The sequence below is a fragment of the Protopterus annectens genome, chromosome 4.part0 (assembly GCF_019279795.1).
Source record: "Protopterus annectens isolate FY-2018-M chromosome 4.part0, PAN1.0, whole genome shotgun sequence".
Lineage (NCBI taxonomy): Eukaryota > Metazoa > Chordata > Ceratodontiformes > Protopteridae > Protopterus > Protopterus annectens.
In genome coordinates, this window is record NC_056733.1 from 134941521 (window position 1) to 134965938 (window position 24418).

Here is a 24418-nt window from a genome sequence, read left to right on the forward strand (position 1 = left end):
AGTAACAGCCAAAGAGAATGAAATAAAGTTAAGAAAAGCCTCTAATTGGAAAACTGAAGGCCCAGATGCAGTACCATGAGAAAGAATTTATATACACACCCCAAACAGACACCAACCTGGCTAATGACAGGAAAAAACAATGCTCCTACTTAAGAGTGAACCTGCAACCTACCTTAAAAATTTCACACCAATAACTTGCCTTCCAACGACGTATAAACTATACACGGGAATTGATGCCAACAGAGTTTATAGTCATTTAGAAGAAAACTCATTTATGGCAGCAGAACAAAGGGGGAATAAAAGAAAGTCATATGGAACAAAATATTATTTGTTGTTAAATAAAGTCATAGTGGAGAACTGTAAAAAGGAGAAGAATCTAGGTATGGCATGGATAGACTACAAAAAAAAAGCATTTGATACTATCCCACATTCATGGATAAAAGAGTGCTTAAAAAATGTATAAGCTACATCCTACACTGATTGACTGCATTGCAGTGACCGTAAAACAGTGGTAGACCACTTTGCAATTAAGCCATGATAAAGGACAAATTATTATCCCAGGGATAAAAATTCAAAGGGGGATATTCCAGGGTAACTCTTTGTCACCACTGCTATTCTGTCTTGCATTTAACCCATTAAGCTGTCTACTTAACAGCTTAGGCAATGGCTATAATTTGGCTCCTAGAAAACAACTAAGTGTAAATATTTCCCTTCTTCTCTTTGTCGATGATTTAAAACTGTATAGCTCATCAGATGAGGAACTGAAAGCACAACTGCAAGTTGTCAAAACTTCTTCAGATGATATAAGAATGTCATTTGGTTTTGATAAATGTGCAAAAGTAACCTTTAAATCAGGAAAACTGCAACACCAGGAAAACATCAGTTTGAGACAAGAATGTGGTGTAAATGAACTTGAGTAAGAAGGAGTGTATAAATATCTGGGAATTGATGAAGGACCAACAATAAAACAAGAACAAATGTGAATAAAATTTAGTAAGGAATATTTCAGAAGACTTAAATTAATCCTGAAAACAGCACTGACATCCAGGAACAGAATCCAAGCTATAAACCAATTTACTCTTCCTGTCCTAACTTACAGTTTTGGAGTGATTGACCAAAACGTGTTGGATAGATTAGATAGGAAAACAAGGATGCTTCATGCTCATCAAATGATTTATAAAAATCAGTGCATACCAAGATTATATATTCCCCATTCTAAAGGAGGCATTGGCCACCTTGAAATTGATTACATGTATAGATCTACAATTGTGGGACTCCACGCATATCTACTGATCTAAGAAGGCCCAAAACTTTGTGAAAGTTTTGAAACATGAGATAAATCCAAGATGACTTCTCTGCTTAATCTAGCAGAAGCATATTGGCATCAAGCAGGAATGGAAATCAAACCAGAAGTAGATAAAAACGAGGCAGCAACTGAATGTGCCAAAAACCAAAGAAAGAATATAAAGTGAAGGACCAGATGAGAAGGCAAGAAATCTGGAAAATGCATAAACATAGTTGCAAGTATAGAAAACGTCTGGAAGAACCTCATGTTGGTCAGGAACAAATGTAGGAATGGTTAAGGAGAGGCAAATTAAAACCAAGAGATGCAAGGTTAATATTGGCAGCACAAGACAGTGGGCTTACATACATGTTGATTTACAAAGTCCATTGAACATGTGGGAGAAACATACAAATGTAGGTTTTGCAAAACAGAATTGGAAACACTTGCACACCTTGTTGCTGGTTGTGACACATTAATGGCAGAAGGACTGTATACTGAAAGGCATAATAATGTGGCGAGACTGCTTCACTGGGGATTGTGCAAACGTTATGGTAGTGAAGTGGCTGAAAAACAGTGGAAACCTGACCCACAAAGCATCATAGAAAATGATGAAGTCTACATCACATGGGATCATCCATTACCAACAGTTCAAAAGATAGATGCTAGAAAACTGGATATAGTGGTCTAAGAAAAAAAGACAAAAGTAGCATTGGTCATTGAAATCACCAAACCCAGTGACTACAGTGTCCTGCATACAGAAAGACACAAAGTCGTACATTTCTGGATTTGCAAGCAGAAACAAGAGCAATGTGGAAGAAAGATACCCAGATAGTTCCAATAGTAGTAGGCTCAATGGGTCTTATAAAAAGAGTCTACAATCATATTTAGATATGCTACCAATACATGTAACTCTATACAAATTGCAGAAGGAGTCATTAATGGGCACATTGTGGCTGCTACGAAGAATACTTTTGGCTGACATCAAAGAGCAAAACAGTATCAATTTCATGAACTTTAATCGTACTTTGACTTAGGAATGGGGTCCATTCCTGTCTGTTATTAGAAACCCAAAAGATTTGGAGAAATTAAAAAAGGAGAAATCCAACATGCTAGTGGACAAACTCAGCATGTCCATTCTGACTCCTCACAAGTGGTTTCTCAATCAATCAGTGGCAGAGAGGATTTTCCATTGTTAGGGCCAACCTTGCTACAGCCTCTTTGCATCTCCCTACAACAACAAGTTCACCAGGTTGTTTTCCCTAACCCCCCTCCGAGGAAGTCACCAAGAAATGTATAGTCCACTTTTGGCCCTCCTGCCTCTTTTATGTTTATCCCCACAATACCTATAATTCCCAAATTCTTACAGAAGGGACTTAGTTTGAAGAGCACAATTATCCTCATTGCCCCCTTTTGGCCTCATCAAGTGCGGTTCCCCTTCCTTTGGACTCACCTTCGTTATCCACCATGGATACTGGACCCAAGTCCAGATCTTCTCTCTCTTTCCTCAGAGATGGTTCATCTGGACATTCCAGGGCTCAAGTTGACTGCATGGTTTCTCCAATTCCACTGATGGGCAGCCCAGGCTTTCCACCCCAGTCCAACAGCTACTTCTATCTACACACAAGACCTGTACAAGGAAGATCTACAAAAGTAAATGGAAAATATTCTCTGTTTGGGCTCCACAGAGAGAACTGGACCCCTTTGCCGCTGCCACTTCTGCTATCCTAGAGTTTTTAGCATCTATTTTTCAAGAATGAGCTAGTTTCTATACTATTAAAGTGCAATTGGCAGCCATATCTAATTTTCACTCAGGCAAAAGTTCTTCCTCGTTAGCGTCTTTAAAATTGTGTAAGTCTTTCTTGCTAAGTCCCCCAGTGAAGTACCCCATTGCCCTCCTGGGATTTGACAGTCATGCTGCAAGGGTTAAATCAGAAACCCTCTGAGCCATCAACTAAATCTGATTTTAAATTTTTATCATGGAAAACTGCCTTTCTGGTGGTCATTACATCTACAAGATGAGTTTCTGAACTCCAGGCTGTCTTTTCCAAATCTCCTTATCTCATTTTTCACAAAGGCAGGTTTATCATATACTCCAATCCATCTTTTTTCCCTAATGTAGTTTCTGAAATGAACATTAATCAAGCCATTAATTTGCTTGTTTTCTTTCCCAGATTTGCTAACAATGGACGATACATGCTCTATCTTTTAAATATACATAGGCAACAATGTTCTTATCTCCACAGAATAAAAGATTTCAGGAAATTAGAGCAATAGTTTATCACCTTCTCCCCAAACAAGTTAGGCTCACCATTTTCTAAAATTATCCTAGCCAAATGGCTTACTGATTGCATTTCCTTTGTTTACAGTCAGCTAGGCCTATCCCTACCCAGGCCTCCTAAAGCACACTCCACCAGGTCTATGGTTACTTCTTCCACTTTTTGGTCAATAGCGTCTATTGGTGACATTTGCACTGCAGCTCCCTGGTCTAATGCTCATACTAAGTGCTAATTATAAATTGGATATGACTTCCAGGAGCAGGGCTGCCTTTGTTTCTTCAGTACTCTGGAATATCCTTCCATGAGGCCACCCAAGGTCCACATAGCTGGCGACTTTGTTCCATCAGTTGACGAATGAATGAAAACATCAACATCAGATTTTAAAGTTATGTCCTCACCATAACCATGCATCTGTGCTGTCATTTTCATTTTTCTTGTCTAGCTCCAGTTTTAGCTCATTGCAGGCTAAATAGGATCAATGTTTTTCCGTATTTAGATGACTTGCTTATCTTTGCAGAGTCTTTTTAAAAGTATCAGGAATCTCTCTCTTGGGTGAAAGATCTCTTACACAAGCTGGAATTACAAAAGAATATTCAAAAGTCTTTCTTGACTCCTTCTAACAGGATTGTGTTGTGGGATGTCACCTAGACATCACAGTTCAAAGAGCTTTTCTTCAATGGGAAGAATAGATCCATATCTATATCTATTTTTAGTTTTTTTCACTCTGACTCAGGTTACTGTGAGGGAATACCTCAGGATTTTGGTCTCATGGCTTCTATGATTCTTATGATACCTCTTACCAGCGGTATCATGATTCTCGTGATACCTCTTTTGATGCCCCACCACTGGACCTGCAATCAAGGAGCCTCAATCCTCACCACTGGCACCAGTGGGGGATGTACTTTGGGAAGATGGCAAGTACACACACAGTATTTCAGGATGCAGCTCCCTGCATCATGTGCAAGTTCCTTTAAGAGCACACAGAGACCATAGTAAATCTGGGGTTGGTTTCTCCCTCTTCCTCCAGATCCCCAATAAGACTCCCCACTGGCACTGCTATAGAGTTGAGATTTCAGCTGAGTGGCCAAGCAAAGACCTCCAGCACCCTCTCTGTCCAACCAGTGCTTCGTGTCCCTGCCCAAGTAGCTGGCACACACTCTCAGAGATTTGATGTATTACACACACACACAGACACACCACACACACACACACACACACACACACACACACACACACACACACACACACACACACACACACACACACACACAACACACACACACACACACCTGGGAAAGGCTGGCACAGGTTTACTAGTTATGCTCCCTTCTGCCCAGACTATAAGGTAGTTATTACTGTATCAGCCATCTCCATATCAGCTACTTTAAGGCCCTTAACAAAGGGTGTCCAAACTTGCTGTGCAATGTTACTATCAATACAAATGGTAGTTTGACCAAGAGCAAGGCTATTAGGAGTGGCTTACACAGTGTTACCAGATAAATATGCAATTACTGTCAAAGCTTAAATATGTCTATACAGACCAGCCACAGTGAAAGGTTTAAATATATTTAATAATAAATAAAAGAACAAGACAATACTAAATATACATTTACAGTAACATCAGAGTTCAAAATCACATGAAATATTTAAAACAACATTACAGGGCAGTCTCAAATAAAGAAAGAAAAATATCAAACCTAAGCTTTGCTATATTCTTGACTATATCTAAGAGATTTAGTATAACCTAGTACATTTGCTTAATTAGAGCAGCAAGGCAGATGTGAGTAGATCTCAATGTTGTCAGGTCAAAACAGAATACATAATGCAGTCTCTCTCTCTCTGTCTCTCTCAGAGACTTCTTAAATTAATATCTCAAATATTACTAATAGGACAGCTTGCAGAATGAAATTGTTTCTTGTCATCTGACAGTATCCCAGGTAAACCCCCCTTTGCTGAAAGCTAGAAGTATTTAACGCCTGTGCAAATACATGGACACAGTATTTTCTTCAGATCCTGGAAGTCATAAAACAATAAAACACTTCCAAGACAATACAGAAAACTTCCCAGCACAGACAGTATGGCTCCTGCTACCTTGAAACTGAAAGATAACATCTTTTTATGGCCTGGCCATAAAGTAATTTAATTTCAGCTATTTTTCTAAAGTTAACCTCCTGTGTCTTGTATTCCACTGTTAAAATATATACATCTACACAATTACAATAGTGCAGGAGAATTGCTGTTCTATTCCAGTAGAGCATGCTGTGGTTACATTGTAAGCACTTTGCAAAAACCTTTTCAACACACATTTGTGTACCAGCAGTTTGATATACACCTGGCATACAGTTGTAATACATTTGTAACACAAGTATCTTATATGAATCATGTTGATATTCACAAATGACATAATTATTTGCAAAATTCAGGATAGCTATGTTGGCAGTATCTTCCTTTGTCACACTTCTGTATAAATCATGTTGATATTCACACTTGGCATATAATTATTTACAAAATTCCAGATAGCCGGGCTGGCAGTATCCCTCTTTGTCACACCTCTTACCAGAGATATCATGATTGAGAAAGATATGGTGGTATCTGAAGTCTTTTGGTCCTAGCACCAATACCCTGTGTCTTTTCAAATTGCAGTACTGTTTTTTTTCAGAGGAGAAAACACTTGATGGAGACAGCAAATTTCCCTGAATCTAGGTCTCTCCTTCTCCCTTCATGTACTAAAGTAGTCTCTCACCACAGATACTTCAGACTTTACTTGGAGAGTGGTTTCAGGACGGATAAAAGTGCAAAGTATGTAGGAAACCAAGGGCTGATACAAGCACAAAACAGGTAAATAAATAAATAAGAGATGCTTGCCCTGATGAAGGCACTCAACTCTCTGAATCATCTTTGATCTCCAGGACCTCTTCAAGTTGTTATGGACAATACCACAGTAATCTGATGCAATACCATGCAAGGGGGAACCAGGTCATATCCCCTCAGCTTAGCCATGTTATCTTTGTATATAGCTTTACAGCACAGTCTCACTCTGAAGGCCTCCTGCATTCAGTGAGAGCATAATTGTGTGTCAAACAAACTAGACAGGACAAAGGCAGACTATTACAAATGGAAACTAGTTTGGGGGTCTTCCAGGATTTGATCCATCTGTGGGAAGTTCAAGTGGACCTCTTTGCTTCTTCCCTGAACAATCAGATGGCAAGATTCTGCTCCAGGATATAACCTGTATTGCTTTGGCTACTGCAGCAGGGATCATTTGAACATCTACTGTAATGATAAGTTTACTTATACAAGTCTTCTTTTCCATCTGAATAGTTGTTTTCACTGGATTGTTTTAATATTCCAGAAGTAAAACTGTTAGTGACATTATTAAACTATTTTGCACTAGTGCTTTTTTAGGCAAGTATGTTGTACAACCATTTGTGAAGTTGTTACTTGATCCACATTCCATATGTTTACCAAGCACTTCAGGTTAGATTCAGTCTCCAAAGCAAAGAATTGTTTCAGTAGAGGATTTTTTCTAAAGTATTGTTGCAGGCACTTTTACCTCACCTTTGGATGCATAAGTTGGTATTCTACTCATCCATCACTATGAAACATGGAAAGCAAGCTACTGTATAGTTGTATGAAGTACTCATCATTGTAATTAAGTGAAACATGGCTGGTTTCACTGTTACATCCTACTTCCTCCCTTATACCTTTTTCCTTATAGGAGTTTTCATTTCTCCATCACTACCTTGGTGTAAGAATACAAGGCATGGCAACACCCATCCTTGCTTCGGCTGTGTTTCCTCACCAGAAAAGTATGGTCGGTTAGCCTTTTAGTGGGAAAGATCATATTTGCAGGTTAACAAAGTGTGAATTTCACCACAGAAAATTGTCTTACTTGTGTTCCCCCAGTAGGACAGTATAATGGATAAACATTTAGCTTAAAAAATGTACTAATTATAGAATTACAGTTTATGATAGCTGATATCTGGTACATTGCATAACTAGTCCCTCAAGAAGGATTGACTAATCTGGGTATGTTAAGAGAAGCATATGTTGAATACTGCAACACCAAGGTGATTTGTTTCAGAGATAACTTACATATGTATCTCCATTAATTGAAGTGGTATGGGCTGACTCATACAGGCTCTGTTTTGTGGTAATATCTGGTAGATTTCCATGATTTTTTTTGTTTGGCTTACCTGCACCCAGTCATCCCATTTATTCTGGGGAGACAGACGTTGAGCACTTTCAGGCTAGGGAACAGCCTTAATTCCCTTTCATTTCTGTCCTGGAGTTCCAGTTAGCCCTCCTTTCTCTTACAGTAGTTGGATGGTAGGGATTGAACCAGCTTGCTGGTTCTGTGGGGTTGCCTACCGTCTCCTTTTAGAAGCATCCTCCTCAACAGCTTTTCCATACTTTGCCTTTTCTATCAGTGAGCTCCCATTGGCTTGCAAGTGTGAATATGCTCACATAGAATGCCTTATTAGGCTCATACTCCACTGCATCTAACTCCTAATACATCTGTTGGGTGTCACTCCTGTAAAAAGCCAGAACCACCCCCCCGGATGAACAAGTCGGCAGCAGTTTCTCACTCACATCCTCCTTAGGCAGCTCCTACAGGCACCTAAGCTACTAATCATGCATGGTTTGCTTGCACCATTGTCAGGGCTTTATCCCTGTGTGCCACAGAGCTGGCTTGAAAACTTTTGCAATTCTTGAATGCTCCCTCCTCACAAGATACTGCTATAATTTGCAATTGTAGTGAGTAGCTCATGCAAATGTACTTGTTACATGAATCAGTTCATCTTCTCTGCATCTTAATACTGCAATTTAAATGTACTGTTAATTTTTATTTTTTTTAGCGTCATTTCTGTGTGTTTGCTGTAAACTTTCCTGGGCAAGAAGCACTTCAAAGCATTTATAGCACAATCCTTTCTCAGCATTTGGCCAGCATTAATTGTGCTATGGTAGTTCAGAAGTTCTACCCACAAGTGATTTCTGCAACACTTGGTAAGTGAAAACTGGATTTTTAATTGTGTTAAAAAATGTTTCACATTTTTTGTTTTTCTGGACTGATTTTTCACATTATACTTTGCAGGTACTGGAAGTTCATTACACATGTACCAGATTTGTTCTTCATTTGATCACTGCTACAGTAGCCTAAGTAAGCTATATGGGTTATGTCCTGCCAAGATGTAACAGATGGCCAGCTTCCAAAGCTTCAGAACACCACCCACATGCCCATACTATTAGTCAGTTTGAGGTGAGCTGACTAAAAGTTAGGTTTGGGCGCCAAGTCAGAGCTTTCCTGCCAGTGAGAGAGTACTCCTCTATGGGCTGTCAAGAATCGATGGTCAGCTAATGCTGTTCCATTTCTGGGCAGATAAGTTCCCATGAGGAGAAAAAAAAACTGCCACTTTATTTTTTGTGACAGAAAACTTACTTTTTCTGTAAAATATTTATATTTTAGCTAGGAAAACTTGTTTTTGTTGACTGTTATGTAACGTTTGCTCAGTGTTAAACTGGACCATCACTTCACTTGTTTACGTTTAAACAGTTGTAAAACATCTTTAAAACTACATTTTATGTGGCGAAAGTGATACTGCTTTACTTTTTGGGGATGGGGTATGAGTTTAAAGTGCTTTCATTGTTTTTTGTTTTTTTGTTTTCAGGAAAAAAATTACTTTTTTTTACAACTTACCTGTTTTACTGACTATTGCTACTTAGCATCCCTTGGAATCAGGCTCCTTTTTCTGTTAAACCATGGAACAACCTACTGTTTCCTTGGTTGTACCTTCTTCCAGCCAGGAAAAAAAAAGATTGTTAAGCAGCCTTGACTGCCACAACAGGCAAATATTTTTGCCTCAGCTGCAGGTGGATGACTCTGCTGAGTTCAAAGCTGGTTTCTCAGAGCAATCCTCTTTTTACTTGGGTCCTGTTCATGTAGTCCATACAAGCACCATGACCCAGGGGTTGGACACATCTTGTGCAGCTGTTAGTGTGCCCTTGTTGGACAAGGGAGACCCACTAGAGTATATATTATGTTATTGAAAAGGCTGTCCATCGAATGCCTTTTCATTGACCCCTAAAAAGCGAACTGCCATATAAGCGAATGGCCACATCAGTGATTTTTGTCCAAGGGAAATAAATCGCTTGCCCTACCAAAAACGAAATATCACTTCAAACATTACAAAGTGGGGAGCTTTGCCTCCCTACACACACACACACACAGTCCCTCCATCTAAATATAACAACTTCGAGATCACACTGCAGTTTGGAAAAGGGCAAACTCACAAGGATGGACAACCGATGTGGCCATTCGCTTAAATGGCAATTCGCTGTTTAAGGGTCGATGAAAAGGCATTCGATGGACAGCCTTTTCGATAACATAATATAGACCCAAGACACTGTTGTCATTTCTTGGAGAAGGGGCATGGAATGCCCCACTGCTTAGCCAGAAAGCTTTGCCCATCCCTAAAGAGGTGATTGCTGCCAATTCTGTGTCTTCCTCATGAATTCCTGTCAAAAAGAAACAGAAGACTAAACATATGTCTCCTCCTGTCTCAGTGACACAGGACAGGAGTAATTTGTTGGGCTTAGCCAGGGGTTTAGTGCAGACCCTTGACCCTTGTGATATGACTTGTTCTGTTGAAAGAAAAAGGGATTTTTTTTTTTTCGGAAGAGACGCAAATGTTTGAACCTGAAAAGGATTGTGAAAGGACAGATGATATCATATGTCTACATATTTCTGATTCATATTCTAAAGAGTGTGTCTTTGAATAGTCCCTCTGAAGGATTTTGTTTCTCTGAGACTATTTCCAGAATGAATTAGTTGTTTCCATGGGAAAATAGTGATGTTCCTCAATCCCTTAGAAAATATTATGTTTTACTACAGCTGGAATTTCCTACACATACCCCTGTTCTTCCTGTTCTTTCTGCTTTGGAGGATGTTTTTGTCACAGCCTACAATTTCCTTGGCAGTCAGACTACTGCCCCCCTCCCCCCCAAACAGCTAGGTTATATAAAGATGTGACATTGTTCAATCTCACCGTTTGTTCTTACACATGGGTTCGGAGCCGATCCTCAGCTCCGAGTCGGCTGCATCACAAGCTCTGCATCTAAGAGAAGCTCGAGACTCAGTATGTATCCCATGATCCTCGCTGCTATACCTTAGAACTAGTTTGCCGCTGCAGCTGATCACATCGAGAGAGCTCGGGCCAGTAAAAAATTTCTAATTTTTCAATAATTTAGTTCTTTAATCTTTTCTCTTTATTTATATTTAACCAGGTTTAGTGTGTGTGTGCATATCTAAATAGGGTTTGTTACCTTTAGAGAATTTATATAGATATTCTTAGGGCTTAGGCCTAAAAATTTCCTGTCAGGGCTCTGGCAGTTAGTTGTCTTGTAGAACTTTTGTAAACATTTTTCATAGTATTTGAGTATTATCGTGTGCTGTTTTTCATATTCACTTATAATCTTTAGATATAGTTCATAGTTATTAGGACTACATAGTAACCTAGGTATAGTGTTGTTAGCGTAATTCTTTATGTGCTTGACAAGTGTTTTATGGCTGATATGTTTGAAAAGGCTAAATCCGGATTTAAAAGGTGCCAGTGTGGACAAAAGATGTCCATCACCGACAATCATGCTTCCTGCGTCTACTGTCTTGGCCCTCTTCACCTGCAGGAGGATTGTTCTATTTGCCACTCCTTCAGTGGAAAGGTCATGATGGAGAGGCGCAGGAAGCTGATAGACAGAGGCTTAATCAAGCCAGACTTTTTGGAAGCCTTGGAGAAGGCTGACCAAACTTCTAGGTCTTCGAAGGGGTCGAAGACGTCCAAGGTGTCGGAGCCCAGGTCCTCTGCTCTGAGCACCTCTTCCAAAGTTCATTCACCGGCTCCACAGACCTTGGGGCCGGGTATCGAACGGTTACCTTTGATCGAGCCCCAGGTCTTGGAACCAGTGTCGGAGCTGCCTCCACTGTCGATACTTCGATCGGTGCCGTCTTCGGCCCCTTCGACCTGTTCTTCTAGGCCTTTATCCGAAACTGACATGGACCGTGTGGTACAGAAGCTTATGGAGAATATGGCTCTGTCCAAGCTAATTGCAGTTTCGTCCCAATTGGTGTCGAAACTGGAAGCCCTCCGTGTTTCTCCGACGGATCCTCCTTTGAGATCTATCCGGTCTTCGGAGCCGGGAGAGGATGAACTAATGATAGTGGAACCCTCGGTGCTGAAGCCTTCCACTGTGTGATCGGAACCGCTGACCTCAACGCCTTCGGAGCCTATCGAGCAGTCGCGGAGCCGACAGTCTCTCCTTGGTTCCGGGGTCGAGAGCCATACCGAGTTTTCGGTCCCGACTCTCCCGCTCGGGGCCTCAGCGCAGATCAGTTCAGCTCTGTCTTCTGGGTCGGACCTCCTGGTCCCGGTGTCGGGGAGGCTTCCCGGTTCTTCGGACCCGGAGGATTCCTCGGCCCGGGGTCGGGGGCTTTCAATCTTATGAGGAAGGTCTTGTCTGAGAAGACATCTGTGTCATCCGAGTCATCTTCTCCTTCCCCTAAAGGGCTGCGTTCTACTTGTGTACCCGCGATCCCTCCCAAGCGTAGAGTCCCAACACCTCAGCTAGCCCCAGAGGGTGTCCCCTGTTCCTCGGAGGCTTCGCCAGATGCCCCCTCTGATGAGGTTCCGAGGAAAAGATTGTGCAAGAGGAGGCACATTAATTCCCCACAGGAATCTCTAACATCTGACACCGATTTGGATGAGGCAGAGGGGTCCCCACATTCCCCCTCTGAGGATGTCCTGGGTGACCCCGTCCTTCGACGAGCTAATAGACCTGATAACTCGAAGGGCGTGGGAGACACCAGACACAGTGGAACCAGTACCTCGGAGACCGAACAAGTACATTACTGCCCCCCAGGACAAGACTTGTCTTACCAAAGGAGTCCCAGTCGATGCTATGGTGGTAGCGGCAGCCATGAAAAAGGAAATGTCTGAAGCATCTTCCTCTGTCCATCCTCCTAATAAGGATTCTAGGACTATGGACAGGTATGGGAAGCGCGTATTTAGCTCAGCGACCTTTTCCATTCGTTCACTGAACTATCTGACACATTTTACACTACTTCAGAGGGATCTCATTAAAGAGTTGGGAGATACCCTCCAGGGTAACACAGATGCTGCTGTCTCGGACAAAGTGACAGCACAACTCAACACCCTCACTTCAATAGTCAACTCATCCATGAGGCTCATCTCGTATGCAGCCAAAGGTTCGAGTAGGGCTGCAGCCTCAGCGATTGCTCTACGTAGACAATCCTGGATGCGGCTGTGCTCCTTTGCAGAAGCCTTTAAGTCTTCCTTTGCCAACGCCCCCTTTGATGGTGCCACCTTGTTTGGGCCCAAAGTAAAGGAGACTCTTACTCGGTGCGAGCTAGAAGGTAAGACCCTGTCTGCCGTAGGGGTCCGTTTTTCCGCTCTGACTAGACCATACCCCAAAGGGCAATGAGGCGGAAAAATGTGGTTCCATAAGACTCAGGGATCTTACCAGGCCGCACAGAGTGATGCCCCCTCCAGAGGCAGGGGGGGGAGAAATGGAAGAAGCCACCCAGGCAGCAGAGAAGGTCCGCAGCATCAGGGCGACAGGGATACTGTCCCTGGCAAGCCCTTCCAGCACTCCTGAGTGGAGGCCCAACTGTCCTACTCTGGAGGCAGTCGGGGGTTGCTTGGCTTTGTACCCGGAGGCCTGGCTGAACCTTACCTCAGATTCTTGGGTGCAAAGCATAGTAACCAGAGGATACAACATTCCTTTTATGTCCATTCCCTCCGCACAAAAGAGATTTCCAGATGTTCCACCCCATCTGCGAAATCCAGCAGCCGTAGAAATTACAAAGCTGCTCGAAAAAAAGAGTCATCCAACCAGTTCCGGTGGACCAGAGGGGATCCGGAACTTACTCAAGGTTCTTTTTAGTTCCAAAAAAGACAGGGGACTGGAGACCAATATTGGATCTCAGCAAACTCAACTCCTTTGTGAGGAAGGAGAAGTTCCAGATGGTCACGCTACAATCGATCCTTCCCTTTATACAGAAGGACGACTGGATGTGCTTAATAGATCTCCAGGACACATACTACCACATCAAAATGGCCAAAGTGTCCAGAGATTACCTGTGCTTCCGGCAGCGAGCCAGTCATTTCCAATTTTGGGCGCTGCCCTTTGGTCTCACCTCAGCCCCCAGGGTGTTCACCAAATGCATGGCAGTAGTAGCATCTCACCTGAGACGGCTAGGATTCTGTGTGTTTCTGTATCTGGACGATTGGCTCCTTACCGCTACCACCGAGCATCATCTTGTACAAGCCAGGGACTACACACTCAGCCTCTGTTCCCATTTAGGACTTTCAGTCAACTTTGAAAAGTCTACCTTATCGCCCTCACAGCGTATCTCATTTATAGGGGCAGAGTTGGATTCAACAGCAACGGTGTTAAAGCTTCCCCTGATAAGGGTGTCAACGCTCAGGGATCAGATCGCTATTCTTCTACAGAGCAGAAAAGTCCCCGTCGCGCAAGTGTTGAAAGTCCTAGGCCTCATGGCGGCTTCTCTTATTGCAGTCCCTCTGGGCAGAATGCATATGAGCATCCTACAGTGGCTGCTCTTCACCCAGTGGTCATTTCAGGAACTTCCCTTGACACACAACATATTGATCACGGAGTCTTGCAAGTGGGATCTTCGATGGTGGATGAACAGTCAAGATCTGACAATAGGTCGTCCCTTTGTCCTGCCCAGCCCTACAGCCACCATAACCACGGATGCTTCCCTGATAGGGTGGGGGGGGGGCTTTTTCAGGGAAGAACAGTCCAAGGAGAATGGTCCAAAACAGAGTACAATCTGCACATCAATGTCCTGGAGTGGAGAGCAGTGTTTCTGACGTTGCAACACTTTCACGAATCTTTGCCTCTGGGAACAATAACAGTTCAGACGGACAATATGTCAGTGGTCTGGTACATAAGCAAGGTAGAACCAGGTCTTACCTGTTATGCAGGGAGGCCCTGAGAATTTGGCAATGGGCAGCATCCACAGGTTGCTTTCTGATAGCAACGCACATCCCGGGGTCATCCAATGTCATTGCGGACAGGTTGAGCAGAGCCATCCTGTTACCACATGAGTGGTCCCTGAAAATTCAAGTGGCGGAAAAGATTTTCCACAGATGGGGCCAGCCTTGCTGCGATCTATTTGCATCCCCCCTTGAATGCCAAATGCAGAAGCTACTTTGCCCTACTTCCCCTTCCGGGGACAGTCCCTAGGGACGCTCTAGTGCACGATTGGCCCCCGGGTCTCCTGTACGCATTTCCCCCTGTTCCTCTGATACTCAAATTTCTTCAGAAAGCCAGGAACCTGGACAGGCTGATCATCCTCATAGCACCGTTTTGGCCTCGACAGATCTGGTTTTCCTTCCTTCGGTCCCATCAGATAGAGGAACCTTGGATTCTGGACCCAGTGCCAGATCTATTGACTCACTCGTCAGGAGTTCCTCATCCATCCCTTCAATCCCTCAAATTGACAGCTTGGCTGCTCCGCTTCCCTGTTTAGCCAGGTCGAACCTTTTGTCCTCTGCAGTACAACACATTCTAATTTCTTCTTATAAAGCCTCCACCAGAAAGCTATACAGGAGCAAATGGAAGCGCTTTGTGTGTTGGGCATCAGATCATGGTATTGATCCTTTGGTAGCCCCGATACACAAAATATTGGAGTTCTTATCCATTCTTTTTCATGAAGGGGCTTCTACATCTACCATAAGAGTACAGTTAGCGGCCATATCTAACTTCCATGTAGGTGAAGGTGGTTCTACTATTATGTCCCACAGGCTTTGTAAGGCCTTCATGAAGGGTACTTTCCATCTTTGCCCACCCATTCGAGAGCCAATTTTCCCATGGAACCTAAACTTGATGTTGTCCCAGCTTATGCTAGCACCCTTCGAACCTGCGTCATCGCGTCCATTTAAGTTTTTGTCATGGAAGACCCTTTTTCTTATTGCTGTTACCTCAGCTCGAAGAATTTCGGAGCTACAGGCCTTGTCAGTGAGACCATCTTACATGATTTTCCATCCAGATAGAGTTTCCTTACGCACAAACCCATCGTTTCTCCCCAAAGTCTGTTCTGTGTTAAATATTAACCAATCTATAGAACTCCCTACGTTTTTCAAAAACCATTCAAATAAACTGGAATACATGTTGCACAAATTGGATGTGCATAGGCAACTGAGATTTTATCTAGACAGAACTAAAGTTTACAGAAAGTCTGATCAGCTGTTTGTGTCATTCGCAGACAGTAGGAAAGGCATGGCGGTATCAAAGGGCACCTTATCCAAGTGGCTATCGGAGTGCATCAATTTTGTTCATTCTGCTGCTAATCAACCACTACCTTTAAAACCTAAGGCTCATTCTACGAGGGCCATTTCTACTTTTTTAGCCCATGCAGCTCGATTACCGTTGGGCACTATTTGTGCAGCAGCTATGTGGGCTAAGCCTCATACGTTTATCACGCATTACAAGGTGGACAAGGCCTCTAAAGACAGGACTTCCTTTGGTTCCACTGTGCTCAGGAATGTTCTTCCGTGAGTCACCCAGAGTAACGGAGCTAGGGACGCTTCCCGTGTGTAAGAACAAACGGCGAGATTGAACAATGTCACATAAAGAAGTTATGTCTTACCATAACGTTCCATGTGCATTGTTCATCTTGCCTTTGTTCTTACCTCCCCTCCCTCCTTCCCCCACCATGTTCTGGAAGAAGTGGTATGACTAGAGTTTGGTTGGTCTATTCCTGAATGAGTTACAATATCCTCTCATTGTTAGGTGGCATTCTATCCTTACACATATATGTGTGGTAGTTCCAGTGTCTCATTGCTTGATGTGTGATTGCGTAGGCGTTAGATACAGTTGACATTAGAGCGAGATAGTTTCTTGCAAACTAGATCTGAGGTATAGCAGGGAGGATCATGGGATACATACTGAGTCTCGGGCTTCTCTTAAATGCAGAGCTTGTGATGCGGCCGACTCGGAGCCGAGGATCGCCTCCGAACCCGTGTGTAAGAACAAAGGCGAGATGAACAATGCACATGGAACGTTATGATAAGACATAACTTCTTTTTCTTCAATGTTTTAAGTGCTTGTACATTAATCCCAGACCTGACCAAGCAGCTATAACGTTAGTAAACCCTGTTGCTGCTAAGCATTTGTTAATACTAATCCTTCTCCTTCTAACAGGGATGGGAAGGAATTTAATAAGTATGGAAGAAGCGTATGTTTTTGCAACTTTTGTTTTTTAGAAAGCTACGTGGCTCATATGTTGAAGTGCATCCTGGCCACTTGTGAGAATATGAGGAATCCTTATTTTATACATAATGTTGTATCCAAGTTTGCATCAAACCAATCTAGTTACCTCCCAGTTTTCTTTCCAGAACCTAAAAATGAGGGAGAAAGGTTACTTCATACTTTGGATGTTATCAGCCAACTCAGGTACTATCTTGACCTAACAAAATGTTTTAGAACTTCTAATCAGTTGTTCATTTTGTGTGAAGGTAAGAAGAAGAAGAAAGGACAACATGAATATTTCCAAATAGCTGTCTCAATCTATGACCTTTTGTTATTCCCACCACAACAAAACTTTCTGTGCTGGGTTAAAGCTCACTCTGTTAGGGCCTTGGCTTCATCTATGTCTTTTTGGAAAAGAAGCAGAAACTTGGTCCTCTATGCATACTTTTACAAAGCCCTATAAACTAGATTCCTTCTCCTCCACAGGCTTTTGGACTTTTCCCCTTCTAACTCCTAGTAATTTTAAGTTATGGTAATCTACACATGTAGTTTAGGCTACTGCTGCAGTGATCATAATGGTGAACATAGTATAGCTGCCTAAGTAGACGTATACAAGGTGTCCAAATGATCAATGCAGCAGTAGCCACTTCCTCCCTCTATCTCTTTTGTGTTTGTATGTTTTTATGCCAGGGTGTGGACATGAATTTCTTGTTTTTCTACCAATGTCCTGTCAGGGCTTAGCCTTCCTCTCTTAGCTGGTATGAAAGCTCTGAAAGGTTTGCCCTCCAAACCTTGAGCTGACTAATGATTTGGGCATACGGAAAGTGCCCCAAAAATTTAGAAGCTTGCCAACTGTTATATTCTATGTGGGATATAACACATATAGCTACTGCAACAATGATCATTCAAACAGCTACTGTTATAGTAAATTTACTTACATGACTGCACTATCTTGCACTGACATATTGAAGAGGTCTCCACAAGCACAGTCTGAGGACTCTGCTTTCAAATGCTGCTGAGGAAGAAGAGACATAAGTATAGTTCCCTTTGTTCAAATGAGAGAATACTACCTCATACGAAATTCTGCAGTAACTGAATTTAATTCAGAATCATGGATTCTATGAAGTCTGTAGTTTGATTATACACATTCTTTAGTACCCTTTTCCTGGAGTAAAGTCTTGCACAAAAACATTAGGATGGACAAAGGCATGCACTCAAAAGCCCTATGACATTCTAATTTACTCTTCTGAATCACCTACAACTATCCTGAATGAGATTTGATAGGCCAAGTACAGGTTGCCAAGTATATTTCTTCTTTGGGACTAGGAATAATGCTGAATAAATGTTTCTCTTTTTATGGCCTGGTGCCCATTATATTTCCGTTTAGTGTAGCACCTGTCCCATTAACCTAAAAGCAATCTGCATCGGCTGAACTGAGAGTGTGGGAATAACTGAAGAGTGAGAAAACTGCTAAAACTAAATGGGACAACTTTTTGAAATGGTCTTAAAACTTACTTTTCTGAGGCAACATGTTTTTCTGACCAATACATAACTCTGAAGGCTGCTCCCCAATGTACTGAGGAAGGGCTGAGGAGCAGGTGGCTGTCAATGGGATCTTCCTTGCTACTATTTTTCCATGTATGAGGAAGGAAATGGGATACTCCCCATTTTTCCTTAAATGTCTTCTGAGCTTGAATTTATTTTCTGTAAAAAGATAATCTGTTAGATGGAAAATTTATAGAGCACTGAAGAAACTGTTGTATGAAACAACCACTTCACAGTGACCCAGTCTTCCTATTTTCACTAACTCTCCAAATATTTTTAATAGGCCTGACTAACAAAGCAGGTACAGAGGAATATATTTTTTCCAAGTGACATACAAAAAGCCAACACACTTGAGGATGCACCCACAACATAAGTATATTTTAACATGTGCAAACCTATATTGTCAGTTGCAGCATTTAATTGTTCTAATTTGTCAGTAGTTTCTCCCTCTAGCAAATCCTGAATAGTTTCTTTCTTTCATTTTAAAACGTATCATGTTATGTTGTCCTATCTCACCTTCAATCTTGCTGGTTGGGGTCTGGAACCAAGTATCGGTTCCGACTCAGCTTATACTAAAGCTCGAGAGCTTCTACTGGCTTTAGGCAAAAAACCCTATCCCATCATGCTTAGGGAGATTACCCAGGTCTTGTTTGCCACTAAACTAGATCAGGTGCTTCCTACTAGGTTCAGGCTAAGTGGAATTATAGCCAGACTTCCTCCTGACAGGATTCAAACTCTTCATCAACAAGTAGAAAGCCTATTGACAAAGAGGAAAGTGCAAGCGAAAGTGGTTCTACAGGTCTTGGGTACCATGGCGGCAGTGATAACCTTAGTACCTCTTGCACGTCTACACATGAGAGTTCTACAGTGGTTGCTTTTCACCCAATGGTCCATGCAGGAGCTGCCCATGTCCCACAAGATTATTGTAACGGAATCCTGCAAAAAGGATTTACGCTGGTGGCTTCATTCTACTCAGGTGGTTCTGGGCAGACCATTCATTCCCCCTCAGCCAATAGCTACAGTGACCACAGATGCTTCCCAGATAGGGTGGAGGGGCATTATCTGGGGAAGACTGTCCAAAGAATTTGCCAGGACAACAAGAACTACTTGCATATCAATGTCCTAGAGATGAGAGCGGTGCTGTTGGCATTGCAGGCATTCCACAACTCCCTTCCACTAGGAACGATTGCAATCCAGACAGACAGTATGTCAGTTGTGTGGTACATAAAAAAGCAAAGAGGAAACAGATCTTACCCCCTATGTCGAGAGGCTCAAAGAGTATGGCAGTGGGCAGTCTCTTCCCAACGCTTTCTAGTAGCAAAGCATATCCCGGGGAAATCCAACGTGATAGCAGACAAACTCAGCAGAAATATATTCCTCTGTACCTCTTATGCCTCATGAGTGGTCCTTGAAACAGAAAGTTGCAGAACAGATTTTCCACAAGTGGGGCCAGCCTTGCTGTGACCTTTTCACCACATCCATGAATGCCAAATGTTGCAGCTACTTTGCCCTGATCCCCCCTCTGGGGAAGTGACCAATGGATGCACTTGTACACGATTGGACCCTGGGCCTCCTTTACGCCTTCCCTCCTTTTCCCTTGATCCCCAAAGTCCTCCAGAAAGCCAATACACTGGGAAGCAAGTTGATACTCATTGCCCCGTACTGGCCTAGTCAAATTTGGTTCCCCTTCTTATGGCCCCATCTAAAAGAGGATCAGTGGATTCTGGACCTAGTTCCAGACCTCCTGACACATCTGTCGGGAACACTCCATCCCTCAGTAAAAACCCTCAAACTGACATCTTTGCTGCTCTACTTCCACTCCTAGCCAGGCTTCCGGATATTTCTCCCGCTGTGAGACATATTCTGATCTCATCCCATAAGACAACAACTAGAAAGCTTTATGCTAGCAAATGGAAAAGGTTTTCATGTTGGGCGACCAACAATCACATATCGACCCATTCACGCCCCCTGTGACTGCTATTTTAGACTTTTTAGCAAAACTTTTCAATGAAGGTGCAGCAGTGGCTACTATACCATTTCAATTGGCTGCTATATCTTATTTCCATATTGGAGACGTGATTCAGAATTATGTCCCATATACTGTGTAAGACATAATTAATTTAATTTTTGTTAAGGCCTCCACTAAGAGAACCAGCGTCACCTTGCGACCTTAATTTAGTATTGTCTTCTCCAATTCTTCCACCATATGAACCAGCTTCATCTTGTCATCTGTAATTCCTAACCTGGAAAACAGTGTTTTTGGTAGCCATCACATCAGCTAGGCGGGTATCAGAACTCTAAGCATTGTCTATACACCCACCGTACTTGGTCTTTTATAAAGATACAGTTCCCCTGAAAACTAATCCGTCATTCTTACACAAAGTTTGCTCCAAGACAAACCTCATTTAGTCTATTGATCTCCCTGTTTTCTTCCCAAATTATGGCAACAAGGCAGAATATAAACTACACCAATTGGATGTACACAGGCAATTACGTTTCTGCCTGGACAGGACAAAAGAACTCAGAAAATCTGATCAACTGTTTGTTTCCTTTTCGGATAAAAAGAAGGGCGCCCCAATATCAAAAGTCACTCTGTCAACGTGGCTTACTGATACCATTACCTATGCATACACTTCCCAAAGTAGACAATTGCCTGGGAAAATAAAAGGTCACTCAACAAGAGCCATCACAACCTCGGCTGCTTTTCAGCCTAGGTTACCTATGGATTCAACTTGTGCTGCAGAGACATGGGTTAAATCTCATACCTTCATCACTCATTACAAAGTAGACTTGGCCTCCCAGAACAGGGCCTCTTTTAGATCCACTATACTGAGAAGTTTGTTCCCCTAAGCCACCCAACAAGAAAGGTGCTGGGATGCTGTCTGAACCAGCAAGAATGAAGGTGAGATAGGACAACATAACAGAAATAAGTTATGTACTCACCATAACATTCCAGGTTTGTTGTCCATCTAACCTTCATTTTTGCGTCCCAACCTTTCTCCCAACCTTCACTCCTGGAGGATCGAGTGGTATTTGCTGGATTTTTGAACTCGTGTTCTCTGATTTCCTTCTTAGTCCTAAGGAACACGTGCTTGTATATTCTATTGTATGTGCATTGTTACTTTGTTTTGTTTTTTGCAAACAAGCTCTGGGTAATCTCCCTAAGCATTATGGGATAGGTTTTTTTTGCCTCAAGCCAGTAGGGGCTCTCAAGCTTTAGTATAGGCCGAGTCAGAACTGAAACTTGGTCTGGCAAGAATGAAGGTGAAATGGACAACAGATATGGAATGTTATGGTGAGTACATAACTTCTTTTTTGTTAGGTAACCATATCCACAAGGAAATTAAGAGCTCTAAAAGACAGATTACAAGAAGTATTCATCTCAAAGATAAACAGTCTCACCAGAGATCACACACCCACTTTGGCTCCTTCTTCAGCATCACCAGCTAAGATATAAAAAAAAAAAAAAAAATCAGATTTGACTACTTCAGATCCAACTTTTTCAAAATCAAAATAACCCTGGATCTAATCACCTCCCCTCTTACCAGATCTGGTCACTTCTTGACTCTCTTCATCCTTCTTGGAGAGATCCCCCCACAGACATTCAAGACCTCCATCCCCCCATCTTCTCTTAGGTCTTCAACAAGTTTATCTGAGAGTGATGCCGATAAGATGATGAGAAAATTCCTCAGAGATTAGATCCAGATGGGGGTATTCTCAGCTCCGACTCCCATCAGATCTGTGAACCGACCTTTGTTTACATTCCACTTGGTCTGTCCTTCTCCAATCTGACCTAGTGTTTCAGAGCCTTTGGATCCAAGACCCCCGTGGGTATCCTCATCAGATCTGAAGATAGTCTGTTCTTTGACTCCTGTATCTTCCCTGAGTCACCCAGCCCCAAGCCTTTTGGAGCCAGAGAACTCTCCGAGCTGAAGCCAATGGCACCAGATCTGAAGAGGTAGAGTCAACTCCAAAGCTATCTGAGCCATCTCAGCCCCTCATGGCTTCAGTGCTGGATAGCTTGGGTCCAACTCATTCCTTGGGTGGAGTCCTTGTGGGGTTGCAGGACCTGATGGTTCAGGAATATCAGCTTTTTTGCCATCAACTTCAGTTTCCTCCAAGTGCTCTGCCTTCTAGGTTGTGGTAAGGGCCTTCTCTTTACCTATAGAAAGGATATCTCTACCCCCCTCAGATCAGACAACTATAGCTCCTTCAGTTCTTTTCTCTGAGCCTCATTCATCCATTCCACTCGGACAGCCAGCTCAATCAAGTCTCCTGTCAATCCCTCAGAAGATCCTCATCTCTTCAGATACTTTTGCAGCTCATCCCACTGAGGATGTTTCTTGGAAGAGAACATGTTAAAGGAGACACCTAGATTTCTCTCAGGAATCTCTCACGGAGGACATTAATTTCGATGAAGGGAAGGGTTCCTCCAGACCTCCACCTGAAGACATCTCATGTGTTAGTATTCTAGAACTTTTAAAACAGAAAAGTGGTTGGTGTTCTGATACCCCTTCCCAGGAAGAATGGGTGTTCCTAGAGGCTTTTAGATCTGGCCCAGCCACTTCTTGGGTGACTCTCCTGGTTGACGGACTCATAGATCTTGTTTCACACCAGGTGTGGAAGGAACCAGATACTGTGTAAATGTCCAGACAAAATTTTAGCACTTCCCAAAGACAGGGCATACTGGAGCAAGAAGGTCTCAGTTGATGCCATGGTTGTGGCAGCAACCACCAAAAAGAAGTGCACAAAACAGAGGTCTTCTGTTCACCCACCTAACAGGAAGTCCAGGACCTTGGACAAATTTGGTAAGCACATGTATTCTTCAGCAGCCTTTGGTCTGTGGTTGCTGAATTACCTGGCACATTTTACAAGATTACAGAGAGATTTGAGTAAGGAACTTTCCAAATTTCTTTCTGGGTCCATGTCTGCTGAGGACCAAAATAGAGTCTCCTTGCAATTGGCCACCCTCCAGTTAATTTCTAATGTGTCCATGAGGCTGGTCTCCCTTGCAGTGGAAGGTGCCTCATAGATGGCGGGTTCAGGCATAACCATTAAGAGACATGTCTGGATGCAATTATGTGATTTTGGAGAGCCCTTTAAGTCTTCATTCATCATTGCTTCCTTTGATGGAACTTCTTTATTTGGCCCCAAAGTAAATGACACACTGTCCATATATGAACAAAGGGGAAAGACCCTGTCTGTCATAGGCATAAATTTTTCTACCCCTCAAAGACTCTTCTCCAGGAATCAGTGGAGAGATAGAAAAATGTGGTTCTGTAAATCCCAGAGTTCTTTTCAAGACTCAAGAAGAGGTAGTTCTTCCAGGAGCAGAGGGCGGATCTCAAACAGAAGACATCACCTCTGAGGCAGAGGTTGCCCACAGAAACAGGGCTTCCGGGACTCGTCTCAGACAAATCCTACCAGCGCTCCTGAAAGGGGGTCTGACTGCTACCCTCTGAAGGTAGTTGGGGGGAGGCATTTGTCTCAGCACCAAAGAGCCTGATTATCCAAAACAAAAGATTCCTGGGTGCACAGGATTATATCCAGAGGTTAAATTTATATAATTTTACCAGATTTCACCTACAAGAATGAAAAGAATACCCAGTATTCCATCCGATTATAGGGAAGTTGCACCATTAAAAAATAAAAAAAAGCTGCTAGAAAAAAAGTCATCCATAAGGTCCCCTGCAGACCAGAGAGGATCTGGGACCTATTCAAGATTCTTCTTAGTGCCAAAAAAGATGGGATATGAGACCCATACTGAATCTCAGCAAACCAAATCAGTTTGTGCAGTATTCAAGGTTCTGGATGGTCATAGTTCAGATCACTCTGCTTCTGAAACAAAAGGACGATTGGATGTTTGTGATAGATCTTCAAGATGTGTACTATCCTATCAAAATGAACAGTCGCTCCAGAAGATATCTGCACTCCTGGAGCCAGTCATTACCAGTTCAGAGCACTGCCCTTTGATCTCGCCACAGTCCCTAGGGTGTTCACCAAATGCATGGAGGTGGTA

General features: G+C 42.7%; 1 protein-coding gene across 1 annotated transcript in view; it reads left to right on the forward strand.

Moving 5' to 3' along the window:
* LOC122800226 (dynein axonemal heavy chain 17-like) overlaps positions 1–24418 on the forward strand; it is a 17083451-nt gene that overhangs the window by 12038785 nt on the left and 5020248 nt on the right. The window contains exon 51 of the mRNA XM_044069720.1: positions 8421–8568. Within this exon, the coding sequence (XP_043925655.1) occupies positions 8421–8568 (148 nt within the window). The remainder of the gene's footprint in view (positions 1–8420; positions 8569–24418) is intronic.